Source organism: Pan troglodytes, chromosome 3, assembly GCF_028858775.2.
Source record: "Pan troglodytes isolate AG18354 chromosome 3, NHGRI_mPanTro3-v2.0_pri, whole genome shotgun sequence".
Lineage (NCBI taxonomy): Eukaryota > Metazoa > Chordata > Mammalia > Primates > Hominidae > Pan > Pan troglodytes.
The window spans coordinates 148,481,479-148,496,209 of NC_072401.2; the positions used below are offsets into that span (position 1 = coordinate 148,481,479).

The 14,731-nt window shown below is 35.0% G+C and overlaps 1 protein-coding gene across 14 annotated transcripts in view; it reads right to left on the reverse strand.

The window, feature by feature from the left end:
- Positions 1-5,021: 5,021 nt before the first annotated feature.
- Positions 5,022-14,731, reverse strand: part of TTC29 (tetratricopeptide repeat domain 29) — a 243,679-nt gene continuing 233,969 nt past the window's right edge. For 8 of the 14 annotated variants that reach the window (XM_063808348.1, XM_063808382.1, XM_063808368.1 and 5 more), the window contains 2 exons: positions 5,481-5,547; positions 5,022-5,183 (listed from right to left, as the gene is read on the reverse strand). In XM_063808348.1, the coding sequence (XP_063664418.1) occupies positions 5,153-5,183; positions 5,481-5,547 (98 nt within the window). In that variant the 3' untranslated portion in view covers positions 5,022-5,152. The remainder of the gene's footprint in view (positions 5,184-5,480; positions 5,548-14,731) is intronic. The other 6 variants (XM_063808344.1, XM_063808377.1, XM_063808354.1 and 3 more) reach the window with 1 other exon arrangement.

The window sequence follows — 14,731 nt, forward strand, 5'->3', positions numbered from 1 at the left end:
TAATTATGAGTGGGATTCCTCTATCACATTGTGTGTATTTAAGTTTATATGGAACTGCTAAACAGTTTCTAAAGCAGCTGTACAATTTTTCATTCCCATCAGTGATTTTGAGAGTTCCAGTTGCTCCAAGTCCTTATCAGCCCTTGGTACTGTCAGATTTTTAACATTTTAGCCATTCTAGTAGGTGTGTAATAATATCTCTCTCTCTCTCTTTTTTTCTTTTAGATGGAATCTCGCTCTGTCACTGGCTGGAGTGCAGTGGTACAATCTCAGCTCACTGCAACCTCTGCCTCCTGGATTCAGGTGATTCTCCTGCCTCAGCCTCCAGAGTAGCTGGGATTACAGGTATGCACCACCACACTCAGCTAATTTTCGTATTTTTTAGTAGAGACGGGGTTTTACATGTTGGCCAGGATGGTCTTCATCTCTTGACCTGGTGATCCGCCTGCCTCAGCCTCACAAAGTGCTGGGATCACATTTCTCTAATGTGCTGATCACATCATCTCTAATGATGCTGAGGATCTTTTCATGTGCTTATTTGCCATATGTGGATCTTCTTTGGTGAAATGCCTGTTCAAATATTTTGCCTATTTCTTAATTTGCATTATTTGTCTTATTATTGAGCTGTAAAAGCTCTTCACATATTTTCAATACAAGTACTTTACCAGATAAGTATTTTGCAAATATTTTCTACCAGTCTGGGACTTGTCTTTTTATTTTAACATTTTCAGAAGAGCAGGCATTTTTACTTTTGATGAAGTATACTATATCAATTTTTCTTTTATGGTTTGTGCATTTTTGTCTTCTAAGAAATCTTTGCCTAACTAAAGGTCACAACAATTTTCTTCTATGTTTTCTTTTAGAAGTTTTATAGTTTTAGCTCTTACATTTAGGTCCATGATTATAACTTGATTTTATCTTGACAATATACCATAGGCATCATTTCATGTCAGTAGAGTAAACTTTACTTCACATTTTTAATGATCACATATTATATTGTTGTATGGATGCACCATAATTTATTTAGTCATTCCCAAGTTAATGAATGTTTAAGATGGTTCCAATTTCACAATATTACAGATGATCTGAGATAAGCATCTTTATAAGTGAATATTTATGCACTTGTCTGAATAGTTTTGAAGAAACTATTTCTAGAATAGAAATGTTAGCTGATAGAACATTCTTTTTTTTTTTTACATTTCATAAGTACTGCCAAATACTTTGACTTCACAAATTTTTTTTTATCAGTTTTTATTCCTATTAATAGCATATGAGAATGTGTCTTAGTTCATTTTGTGTTGCTATAACAGACTACCACAGGCCGGGTAGTTTATAATGAACAAAAATTTTTTGGCTCACAGTTCTGGAGGCTGGAAAGTGCAAAATTAAGGGGCTAGTATCTGATAAAAGCCTTGAGGTGTCATCTCATGGCAGAAGGGCAAAGAGAGAGTGAGAAAGAGCAAGAGCTTGAACCTGCAGCCTCAAGCCCTTTTATAATCAGCATTAATCCATTCATGAGAATGAAGCTCTCATGACCTAAACACCTCCATTAGGCCTCATCTCTCAAGCCTGTTGCCTTGGGGATTAAGTTTCCAACACGTGAACTTTGGGGGACATATTCAAGCCACAGTGGAGTGTCCTTCATCCTAAACCCTAGCCACACTGGATATTTTCAATCTTTTAAATTTTTGTTAATTTGATTGGTGGAAAATGATATCTTATTGGTTAGGTTAGAGTTGCTGTATTATCATATACAGCACTTTTATATTTAGCTTTTGAGGAGCTTATGTACTGTTTTCCATTGTGTTTATACCATTCTAAAATGTGCATTCTCACCAGCAATGCACAAGTGCTTCATCTTGGCTATCTTTTATTGTGTGTATTAATCATTGGTATTTTTCTTCTCTGGATTGCCAATTTGTATCCTTTGTCCTTTTGCATACCAAGTTGTCTTTCCTTTCTGTTTTTCCTTCTCTTCATCTTTATTAATTTATTTTAAAGAAAGTATCTGTATTTTATGGGCATTGGGGTTTTTTGTTGCAATTTATTTTGCTCTGTCATTGATCTTCTAACTTTAATGACTTTTTCACTGTATGGATCTTTTCAATGTACTCTAGTATGTTGTAGAGTTTGTCTATTCTGCACCTGACCTTGATTTTTTGCTTAGGAAGGTGTTCCCCAACCCGATATTAGAAAAACATTTCCCAATGTGGAATTCTGATGTATTTATAGTTCAGTTTGATTTGATGATGTGAAATAGTGAACACATTATGGATTTTGTTTCTGTAGAGATAACCAATGTTCTCAGGACATTCCTTATAGCGTCTATCCTTCCCTCATTGTTTTGAAAAGCCACCTTTATCATATACTAACTTTTTATATGTAATTTCTGAATGCTCTTTTCTGTTTCATTTATCTATTTGTCCCTGGCCAGCATCATTTTTAAAAAATGACTCTTCCTAGCAAAACAAGACATTTCTGGGAAAAAAGAACTTGGTGGTGATCACTGTAAAAGGTGCATTCTCAGATACCATCCTTAACAACCTTATTTCTGTCTCAATATTTTGTAAGTCTAAAAGCAGATATCTGCAGTTGTTTTAAAGAGAGAAACCTACTTTAATTTTAATTCTAGGGCAAAACCCATGGAAATCTGTGGGCACTACAAAAGATTGTTCAGGAATCAGAGATACTGTGGAAATTGGTTTTACTGATTAAATAAACAATACAAGAAAACACTTTTTCACCCATATATCTTTTCAATTATTTTTTGATATTTGCATTGACTCATGTTCATTACACTGATACACTGAATAGTTTCCTTGGGCAGAGTGCTAAAATTTCAATATCATGTGGAAAGCAGAGTGATTCTACACACTGCAGGGTGAGTCTCTACTCTTCAATCATGGAACATTCAAAGGAACCTAACATTTTTTAAAAATAATTTCAACTTTTATTTAGATTCAGGGAGTATATGTGCAGGTTTGTTACGTGGGTATATTGCGTGATGCTGAGGTTTCAGGTACAATTGATCCTGTCACTCAAATGGTGAACATAGTATCCAATAGGTAGTTTTCAACACTTGCCCCCTCCCTCCCTTCTCTAGTAGTTGCCAGTGTCTACTGTTCCCATCTTTATGTCCATATGTACCCAATATTTAGCTCCCACTTATAAGTGAAATCATGTGGTATTTGGTTTTCGGTTCCTGTTATTAATTCACTTAGGATAATGGCCTCAAATTGCATTTATGTTACTGCAAAGAATATGGTTTCATTCTTTTTTATGGCTGCATAGTATTTCATGGTGTATATGTACCATATTTTCTCTATCAACCCCAATGTTGATGGGCTCCTAGGTTGATTCCATGTGTTTGCTATTGTGAATAGCGCTGTGATGAACATCTAAGTGCATATGTATTTTTCGTAGAATAATTTATTTTCGTTTGGATATATACCCAGTGATGAGATTGCTGGGTAAAATGATAGCTCTTTTTTAAGTTCTTTGAGAAATCGCCAAGCTGCTTTCCACAGTGGCTGAACTAATTTACATTCCCACCAACAGTGTATAAGCATTCCCTTTTCTCCATGGCCTTGCCAGCATCTGTTTTTTGACTTTTTAATGATAGCTGTTTGACTGGAGTGAATACAATCTCATTGTGGTTTTGATTTGCATTTCTCTGATGATTAGTGATGTGAAGCATTTTTTCATGTTTATTAGATGCTTTATGTTTTCATTTGAAAAGTGTCTGTTCATGTCTTTTGGCCATTTTTTTAATGGGGTTACTTGGCTTTTTTGCTTGTTATATTAAGTCCCTTATAGATTCTGGATATTTGACCTTTGTCAGATGCACAGTTTGTGAATATTTTCTTCCATTCTGCAGGTTGTCTATTTACTCTGTTAATAGTTTCTTTTGTTGTGCAGAAGCTTTTTAGTTTAATTAAATCTCACTTATCCATTTTTGGTTTTGTTGCAATTGCTTTTGAGGACTTGGTCATAAATTCTTTCCCAAGGCCAATGTCCAGAGTGGTGTTTCCTAAGTTTTCTTCTAGGATTCTTATAGTTTGAGGTTTTACATTTAAATCTTTAATCCAACTTGAGTTACTTTTTGTATATGGTAAAAGGCAGGGAGTCCAGTTTCATTCTTTTGCATATGGCCAGACAGTTGTCTCAGTCCACTGAGTAGGATGTCCTTTCCCCACTGCTTATTATTGTCGACTTTGTCAAAGATCAGTTGGCTGTAGGTGTGTGGCTGGGTTCTCTATTCTGTTCCATTAGTCTATGTGTCTGTTTTTACCAGTACCATGCCGTTTTGGCTGCTATGGCCTTATAATATAGTTTGAAGTTGGGTAATATTATGCCTCTGGCTTTGTTCTTTTTGCTTAGGATTGCTTTGGCTATTTGGACTCTTCTTTTGAGAAACCAGATTTAAACTGTATACTAACCAAGATTAAATGGGAATAAAAGGCTTTATTGTTGGTAATGTACTTAATTCATAAATTCCCTTAGATCTTCAGATCTCCTGAAATTATACATGTAACCATCTCAGCTGTGTTCTCTCATTTGCAAGACACATTAGGTAAGGCTTGTAAGATTGAAGGACTTAGTTAAACTTTTTAAGTTGACATGGATAAGTTTTATTATGTGCTATCAGCTAAAAGTATCATAAAATATACTGTTTGTTACACAGGTAAAGAAAACTGTTTCAAACAAGACTTATCAGTATGGTAGTCTTAATTGCTTATACTCCTTTTATCTATGTTGAGAAGTTTCCCTAGAGTTTTAGCATATATTTTCCTACATGAATTCAGCATGAAAGATTTTCTTAAGCTTGTAATTATTTTCTCATTAGAAAATATTTTCTTATTTTGGTTTCATGGTATCACTATTTCTTGTGGAATAGTGGATAAGAGGAAATCATTTATTTCATGGATGATTGCTGATATTTCTAAGAATTGGAATATATTTTATTTTCATGGATTTAGATGTTTTGGATTAAATTTATAGTAACACACTGAAATGCAAAATCCAATGAAAAGAGTCATAGTCCGTTTTATTATAACTCTATATTATCTGTAACATGCTCCTATTACAAGTATTAAAGTCTAAGGTGACATGATGGATTTCTTCTTGCTTTGATGTTAAGTGAAAAGCTGATTTAAGTTTCATTTTTTTGATCACCTGGAAACCTGAAATAAAATAAATTATAAATTTAACTTTTATACTGGGCTAGAAAGCAAAGAACATTTGTTTTGAAAAATAATTTGTTTTCTGTAATTTTCAGATGTGGCTTCAAAATTAAAAATACTTAACCTTATGTGACATTTGAAAATAAATCTGTGATTTTTTTTTAAAGCAGTGTTTCAGTATTAAGGTTGTCAAGTGCTGGATGAAACTCCTCTTTTTGTGTTTGGAGAATGAGATTATGCTTAGTATATTGCGCAAAGTGGGTACTTAATAGAAACTTTTTACTTGATTTATCATACCTACTGAGTTCTTCCAAACGTTCTGAGTTTTGAGATACAGCTTCCACTGTGGATCCTCTAAACTCTTCTAAAAAAAAATACACAAAGTTAATAGATTATCATGAACACAGTTTATAGTTATTTTGATCTTGAACCTGGGAATCCCTTTTCAGGGCTATCTGTCCTTATCACCTATAAGATAAGGGTGTATGTATCACCAGGGCAGATTGTATTGTACAAAGATGGCCACAACAATCTCTCCCACTCCACATGTTCCTGTACAGCATGATCTTGTCAATCCCCCATGAAGAAGTAGAATCCAGTTTTCTTCTTGAAATTGAGCTACCCTTAAGACTCTTTTGTGATCAGCTGAATATGGAGGAAGTAACAAAAATGAGTTCTGGGGCTAGGTCCATAAAGGCTATGCAGCCTCTACCTGGTTATCTTAGGATACTTTTTTTGGAGGAAGCAAGTCACCATATAAGTCCTCATACCCTGAGACTGCCATGCTGGAATGGCCACATATAGATGTTCTAGCAGACAGTCCCAGCTGAGTCTAGCCTTCCAGCCATCTTGGCCAAGTCTCCAGCCTGTGAGTGAAGCTGCCTTTGACCCTTCAAACCAGCCCATCTGTCAGCTGAATACTACTTAGTGACTTCAGTTAACGTCCAGCCGAGCCCTGCCTGAATTCCTAATCCACAGAATTCTTGTGATATAATAAAATGGCTACTGAAAAGGCCACCTTTTGTTGGGTAAGATGACTTTTAAAAATAATACTCAAAAGGAAAATTAATTTAGGGAGCAATATAAAGTACCCAAATAATGAAGTCAAATATGGGAAGTTTATATATATCTATCTATCTACATGTATGTGTGTGTGTATATATATAAATACATATATAAACATATATATATAAAAACTTCCCACATTGACTTCATTATTATGATATTGTGATAATGAAATCAAATATGGGAAGTTTATATATGTAGATATATGTGTATATATGACTTCGTTTATCATATATTATATGTATATCTATATACATAGAGAGAGCCATGTTAATTTGTTACTTAACTTTAACTTTCATATCTGGCCTTTTATTTTTGATTTCAATTCACTGGGATTAATCTAATAAGATACTGTTTATTCCTGTTTATGACAGGCCCCAGTTTTCAGGTCCCTCCCTTCATTCTATTTTTTATTACCTTTCCTGTTCTGTCCCCGTCTCCTACCCACTGAAATTCCTGAAAGAGTTCCACTTTGCCTTTTGGAATATTTGATTCATTATTTTAGCAAAATGTCCTATATCCTTACCCTATTTTCTGAAATTCCTTTTACTTTCTTGCTCTAACAGAAATTTGTCTCTTCTCTCAAGATACTATCAGCCCAGAAACCCGTTTTTGTTATTGATTTTCTCGGTCTTCTCACTACTGGACCTGAAGATGGGTTGGTGTCCTCTCCTCCTTGTTCTTTCAGGACCCTTGCCCTTCCTCTTTCCCTTTCTAACACTCACATCATTAGATTATACAGTCAACGATTTGTCACTATTGTGATCTATCTACAAAAGGAATCATTCTCAGTTGATGTTATCATTGCCTCATTGTCACTGTACTACTACTTTCTTAATTTAGTAATTTCAATGTAAAGGTAGAAGATTATTCCACCCTAGGTCTCAATTCCTTGACCTCCTGTTCTTTTACATCTTGTCCTTTACATTATCACAGCCATTAATTCTCCTGGTCATACTTAGACCTTGTCATTATCAGTAACTATGAGCCCCCTCTAGCTCATTTTCCTGCATTTAACTGTTTGGCTGCCTCCTTTTGTATTTCCAGATCACTCCCTCTGGTATCCTGACCCCAGCAATTCTTCTACTTCATTGGAACCTCTAATTCTACCACCTTTTCATTATTTTTCCTCATTTTTCTGTCTCTTCTTCCTTCCTTATATGGTTATCTACTTCCTTGCATAAAGTCTAAATTTCTCTTCTTTTCACTTTGTTTGCTTACTTGGCAAAAGTATAGCCCTAGTTAAATCTAGTTATCTGCCTGCTCCTCTCCTGCACTGTATAGTTCAATATGGCTGGGGAAAATACAACTGGCCTGAGATGCCTCGTCTTAAATTCATGGCCACAAACATTAAGTAGACCCTTACACTTCCAGGCCATTCTATGAGACATTCCTAGTCCACTCATTCTTCCACTCCCCTAGATGACTAAATCTTCTATTTTTCTCAAACCTCCCACCCTCCACTTTTCTCAGCTGATGATTTATTTTCTGGCTTCATAGAGGAAATAAATGACAATAGGGAAAATTGTCCACAAGCCTTGTGGCAAGAGTTACTCACCTACTGCTTCTGTTCTGTATACTCTGCCTTCCCTTCTGTTAGTACCAATGAACTGCCTAAGGCCTATCCCTCTACTTCTTCACTAGATCTCATGCCCTCTTGTCTAGACAAGACAGGGTTTCAGTCCTTCCTTCTGCCTCCCACTCATCAGTGCTCTTCCTCTCTATTAGATCTTCCCTATCAGTAGAGAACTATTTAGTTAAAGCCATGTGACTAAGTTCTCAGCAATGAAATGAGCAAAGTAATATACAGTCAAGTGTCACTTAACGACAAGAATACCTTCTAAGAAATGAGTCATTAGGTGATGTTGTTGTACAAACATCATAGAGTGTACTTACACAAATCTAGATGGCACAGCCTACCACATAGCTAGGCTATTATATACTATAGCGTATTACTTCTGGGCTACGAACCTGTTCGGCACATTACTATAGTGAATATTGTAGGCATCTGTAACACTATAATGAGTATTTACTATAGCTAAACATAGTAAAGGTAATGCATTGCACCACAGTGTTATGATGGCTAAAATGTCACTAGTACATAGGAATCTTTCAGCTCCATTATAAACTTTTAGTATCACCACTGTGTATGGCATATATTGTTGACAGAAATGTCCTTACGCGGTGCATGACTGGATACTTCTTCTGGGTCTGAGTGTTAGACATTGGGTACTCACTCGCCACAGGACTGTTGGCTCTTGGTTCCATCACTGCAAAAACACTCATTTGGATTATAACCTAGGTTTTGCACTATGGGTCTGACTTAAGGTGTGATTTGAGATGTTTGATCTGTAGGACTTCAAGGGAGCTGGAAGACTGAGACCAGTACCACTCTAGTAAGGGAGACCAGAAGCAACAGCATGTTGAAGTGTGATATTTGCTTATACGATCTACATTTCAGTAGAAATTGGCACTTCTTTGTTGCTAATAGTAAAGACTCTGAAATGGTAGATTCAAGTGGGCAACAAAAAGATCTCATTTATACCAACACTTAGCCTATACGTTACAAAAGCAATAGAATCAGCCAGTAAATGCTAAATTGCTATAAATCCACCATCGCATCCCTTTTTTGAAAACAATGGAATATAATATTTATATTATACAGTATTCTATGTAAACAAGATTTTAAAAATGTTATCTGTAGAGAAGGATGAATTGAAATGGAGAAGACATTACCTGGTAGTTTGGGGACTGGAAAGGTAAATGAATTTTTATAATTTTGGCATGCTAAACATTTGTAGTGGCCTTACTCTAAAAAAGGGTAAATAACTCATTCATAAAGGTTGTGTCAGAGTTTATAGACTAGACCCCTGGTAATGGATTCAACCTTTCTGCAACAAACCAAAAGTATTGTTGTATGCTCACATGAATATACAGTAGTCATTACCTTAAATTTAAAACTCACTATAAGCAGCAAACACAGAGAGCATGATATGAAGGCTGTATTGTATCAGTGTGGTCTGCAGAGAATTTCTTCATATGGTTTTTGCCTTGTTGAAATATATGTTGCAGTTCAAAGCTAAAGGGATTACTTTTGAATAGTCATCACAGAGGTTGATTACATTCGTATATCATATTTAGCTGGACCCTGCAGGCTATTATTCCATTAGCTACGCCGGTCCTGCCATTGTCAAAAAGTTGATCACCTAATGTTAAAAGACTGTGCTTTCTGTTGACCTTATCATAATGACTCAAAAGCTTTTGTTAAAAAATAAAACTCAGATTATGTTTTATGAAACTGATTAAGAATAAATACTGCGTATAAACTATGCTCCTATCTTATAGGTGATCGTAACATTATGCTATTATTAACGATGAGATGTTCTGTTTTTGTATTTCAGCAGATTTTATTGATAGTCATAGATTCAATTTTAGTAGAAACAGTACTTCTCTCTCACTGATAGTAAAGAGTCTCAGAAACTGATTTCTGAAAAAGGAACAGAAGTCTCCCTTCCCCACCATGTAAATCATATAAAATTACTCTGGAAGTAAGCCAGTATATCAATGTTAATATAATGGCACATCTACAATGGCCTGCTTACAATATGATTTTACAAGGCCACTGTACTGAAGAGAACGAAGTTCTGTTTGGGGGAAATGTGTATATGAACTGAAAACTTGTCAGTCACACTTGATAATGAGAAAATCCCTTCCAATAAATAAATAAATAAATAGAATATTTAACTGTTTATTCTTAATATGATGGTTGTATAGGTTCACTCATATAATTACAATGAGAATATCTGATTCAAGGCTATGAATCTGGTTTTTATAAACCCAGAATCCCATTACCAATAAAAGGCTTATTTAGATAAGCTTGACTTTTAAATTATTTTATTATGAATTAGCCACAAATAAGGAATGAAATGAGAGCTCATCTTTGAAAAAGATATTGACAGTTATGACTTTATTATTTGAAGTAACATATAAATTTTTTCATTAAAATCACATTACGAAAGCTGTCCTTTGGGAACAAAGATGATTTTGACGCTATCTCAATTGAACAGCTAAGTCCTTGAGCTGTGTTCCCAGGAGTGATGATGGATTGACATAGACTCATGTGTGCTCTTTGGCATGGTCTACCTTGTAACTGATGGTTTGTAAAACGGCTGGTCAGGGATGCAGGCTGTGATCCTGGAACACAGCCAGACACTAATTTTGGCCTCATTAGCACTGTTCTCTTAATCAATTGAACTTTTCAGCAGAGGTTTCCTAATATTTCTTGTACTTGCTTGCCTTTAGCTACCCACTTGATACTCACAATAGATGAGTGGGTATCAGTCAGGAAGAAACAGATGGCACATGCAACTGGGATTTTGAAGAGACTTTAATGAAGGGACTATTAAGAGATGAGGGCAGGGCTAAGGAGCTAATAAGGGATATTGAGGCACCTAGGGACTTGCAAAAGAGGGTGCCATGCCATTATCATCTCTGGGTCTAAATTCAGGGTAAAGAGAGGATGGTGCCACTGGACTTTGGGTGAGGGCAGAGATTTAGAAAAGGGACTGCCTTTTCTAAATCTAGAAGTAGCAGTTGTAGACTGTCACAGTTGTCAGAAAGGAGCTGAAGTGAGGGACAGAGGAATAGTATTCTAACTCTCCACCTTCCTAACCTCTCATCTGCTGGTGACTCCCTTTGGCTAAATACATACGATGAAGCCAGAAAGCAAGTCAGCCTGTGTGATGCAGTCTGAAGTCAGTCTCCTGGGACACAGAGCAGAGAAGGTGGGAGAATTGATCGTGTGTGTGTGTGTGTGTGTGTGTGTGTGTGTGTAAGAGGTGGGGGAGGGGAAACAAGTAGCATATAATAACCATAAAATGCAAATGTTTTCCTTTAGCAAACATTTAGTCATGTGAAGTGTGGTTTGAGCGTCAACATATTTAATGTTGGCATATAATTGGGTGTTTCTTCGTTTTCCTCCTCCTCCTCCTCCTCCTTGTTCTATAATATTGGTTTGTCATTCATGCATTCATGGCTTTCTCATCTTACAGTTTTGTAAAAAATTTATGAATCAAAGCCTGAGATTATAGAGTTAATCTCACTCTATCAAAAATATGTGATTTGGGGGGTAATATTTTTCTACATTTTGTTGTTAACAAAACAAAAAGTTAATCTTTCTTATCTGTGTTTTGAAGTAGAAATCATGATGTGGTAATTCTATATCTGATGAGTATAATAATCAAGATGGAAACTTTTAAGGCAGGAGACACTTTCAAGTTTGGATAGACTCTCTTAAGTGTCAAAAACTGACGTGTTCTTTCATATTACAGGATCTGGTATATATCAATTCCCTTGCCAAGGGCTTTTATTAATATTCAAGCAATTAAAATTTATGCAAAGATCAGAAGTATATTCCAATTCAAAAGTATAGGGTTTTTTTTAACCTTACACACCATTATTCTGAATAAATGGAATGCAACTAGGCCTGAATGAAGCATTGAAGATACCATATTGACATAGAATGATACTGAATTTCTTTTTCTGGGCATCTAAACTTTTAATGAGAATATCTGATTCAGGTCTATTAATCTGTCCAGACACTAAATACTTTCTTAAGATAAATAGTGTGTTAATGTCTTCATACAGTTCTTTTTATTTCTCTGATTGTTGCTACATTATAAATCCCGCAATTTTTTTCTATTCAAGACAGTGTAACAGAAATCAGATTGACTCTTTTCCTAAAACACTCCTCGCTACCCAAAAAATCCTGAACAAAATATATGAAACAATGATTTTGAAGACACTGGACATCAGACAACAAAAGCCAGTGATTTCTGAAAGACAAGAAATATGTTTGAATACAAAACATGCAAAAAGGCACAATGTGGAGAAAAAGCAATCAAAACTGGCCCAGAACAGGCATAGTTATTAGACTTAGGAACAAAAACAAAGTTACTCTAACTGTATTTTAGATATTTAAAATGTTAAGTAGAGACATGGAAAATAAAATAAAACATTAATAAACTTGAAGACAGAGTAGTAGAAACCGCAAAATGAAGAAAGAAGAGAGTCAAAAAGATGAACATATTATCAGTAAACCATAAGACAGCTTTAAGCAACCTAATAGACATTTACTGGCATTCTAAAAAGGAGATTGAGAAAGAATTGAAACATAGTTTAAGAAATTGGGCTGAAAATTTTCTAAAATTGCTGAAGACTATAAACCCATAGATCCAAGAAGCTCAACAGACCCCAAGCTTAAGAAACTTAAAGTATGAAAAGAAAAAGAAAAAAAAAACCTATAAAATGTACAATGCCATACCCACTGAAAATATCTTTTAAAAATGAAGGCAAAAATAAAGGCTTTTCAGACAGACAAAAGCTGAAGCAATTCATTAGCAGCATATTTGCACTACAAGTCCTCAAGGCAGAAGAAAAATGATACCACATGGCAATCTGGATCTATGTAAACAAATGAAGAGCATCAGAGGTAAGTACAATGCATGACAACGTTGTACAAAGGTGAGAAGGGGAGAAATGGAAGGATGTAATTGTAAACTTCTTTTTTTGAGACAGGGTCTCACTTGCTGCAGCCTTGACCTTACAGGCTCAAGCAATCCTCCTGCCTCCTCAGCCTCCCAAGTAGCTGGGACTACAGGCGTATGCCACCATGTCTGGCTAATTTTAAAAAAAAAAAAATTCTTGTAGAGATGGGATCTTGTTTCATTGCCTACTCTGCTCTTGAACTCCTGGCCTCAAGCAATCCTTCTGTCTTGGTGTCCCAAAGTGTTGGGATGACAGGCATGAGCTAACATGCCTGGCCTATAAGATTCTTATACTATGTTTTACTGTTGGTGGGAATGTAAATTAGTACAGCCATTATGGAGGTTTCTCAAAAAACTATAAAACTAGAACTATCATGCAATCCAGCAATCCCACTGCTGGGTATTTATAAAAAGGAAATAAAATAAATACATTAAAGGGATACCTGCACGTCCATGTGTATTGCAGCACTATCTACAATAGCTAAGATATGGAATCAACTTAAGTGTCCATTAACAGACAAAAGGATGAAGAAAATGTAGTGTATATACCCAATAGAATACTATTCAGCTACAAAACAGAATGCAATCCTGTCATTTGCCACCACAGAAATGAGCCTGGTGAACATTATGTTCAGTGAAATAAGGCAAGCACAGAAAGATAAATACTGCATGTTCTCACTGACATGTAGAAGCTAAAATAATTCCAGCTCTTGGAAGTAGAGAATAGGATAGTGGGTATTAGAGGCTGGGAAAGGTCGGGGGATGGGAGAAGGTGGGAGATGTTGGTTAATGGATACAAAATTACAGCTAAATAGGAAGAATGAAGTCTGGTGTTCTGTAGAATTGCAGGGTGGATATGGTTAACTATAATTTATTGACATTTTCCAAAAGCTAGAAGACAGAATTTTGAATGTTCACAACACAAAGAAATGATAAATGTTTGAGGTGATGGCTATGCTAATTACCCTGATTTGATCATTACACATTGTAAACACGTATCAAAATATCATCCTGTATTCCATAAATATCTACAATTATAATGTGTCAACTAAAAATAAAAGGGAAAAAATTCTTACACTATGTGTTAAATGATCTAATGTCACTTGAAGGTAGGTTGTGAAAAGTTAAAGATATACACTGATCATTATTTTTGTTTTTACATTTTAGTTTACACTTTTCATTTAAATATTCTGGATAGAAAAAAAATAAGATTTGAAAAATCAACATCTCTCGAATCTGAAAATAAGAAAGCCTGTCTCTAATTTAAACATTAATTTGAAAACTTATCCTTCTCATATATTCCCCTGATCTGAGGCTTGAAGATAAGCTAATGAATTCAAAGAAATAACCATTTCATTATCACTCAGAAAGTTTAATTTTCTTGACCAAATTATGTGCAGTGTAATACATATAATATGAAACTAAATGCTGATAGGTAGGTTTGAATTTTCTTTTTCTGGTTACTTCAGAGTAACAGTTTGGAAAATATACAAGCTCTGTATTCATGTTCTTTTCATATTCTCGTACTTTAGAACAGAGAATTATATGAGATAATTTTTTGTAATGCTTTATTGAGGTATGATTGACATAATAAAAGTTGTACATATTTAATTTATAAAACTTGATGGGTTTGGAGCTAAGTATATGTCTGTGAAACCATTCAAAATCTATGCTGTAAACACATCCATCATCCAGGGGATGATATTTTTAATGAATAATCCAGAGATGTGAAAATGAATGTTTTTGTAAAAATTGAGTTTTCTAATGTATGTTGAGATTTCCAAAGAAGAGATACTGTAGATATACAGTATCCCATCCAAATATAGTATTATAAGATGAGTAAATATATATATCTGGTCAGCAGCAAAGTAGTTCCTAGAAATAACATCTCTGAAAAACCCAAACAATTCCCTCACCAAAATTAAAAATCAAAACCCT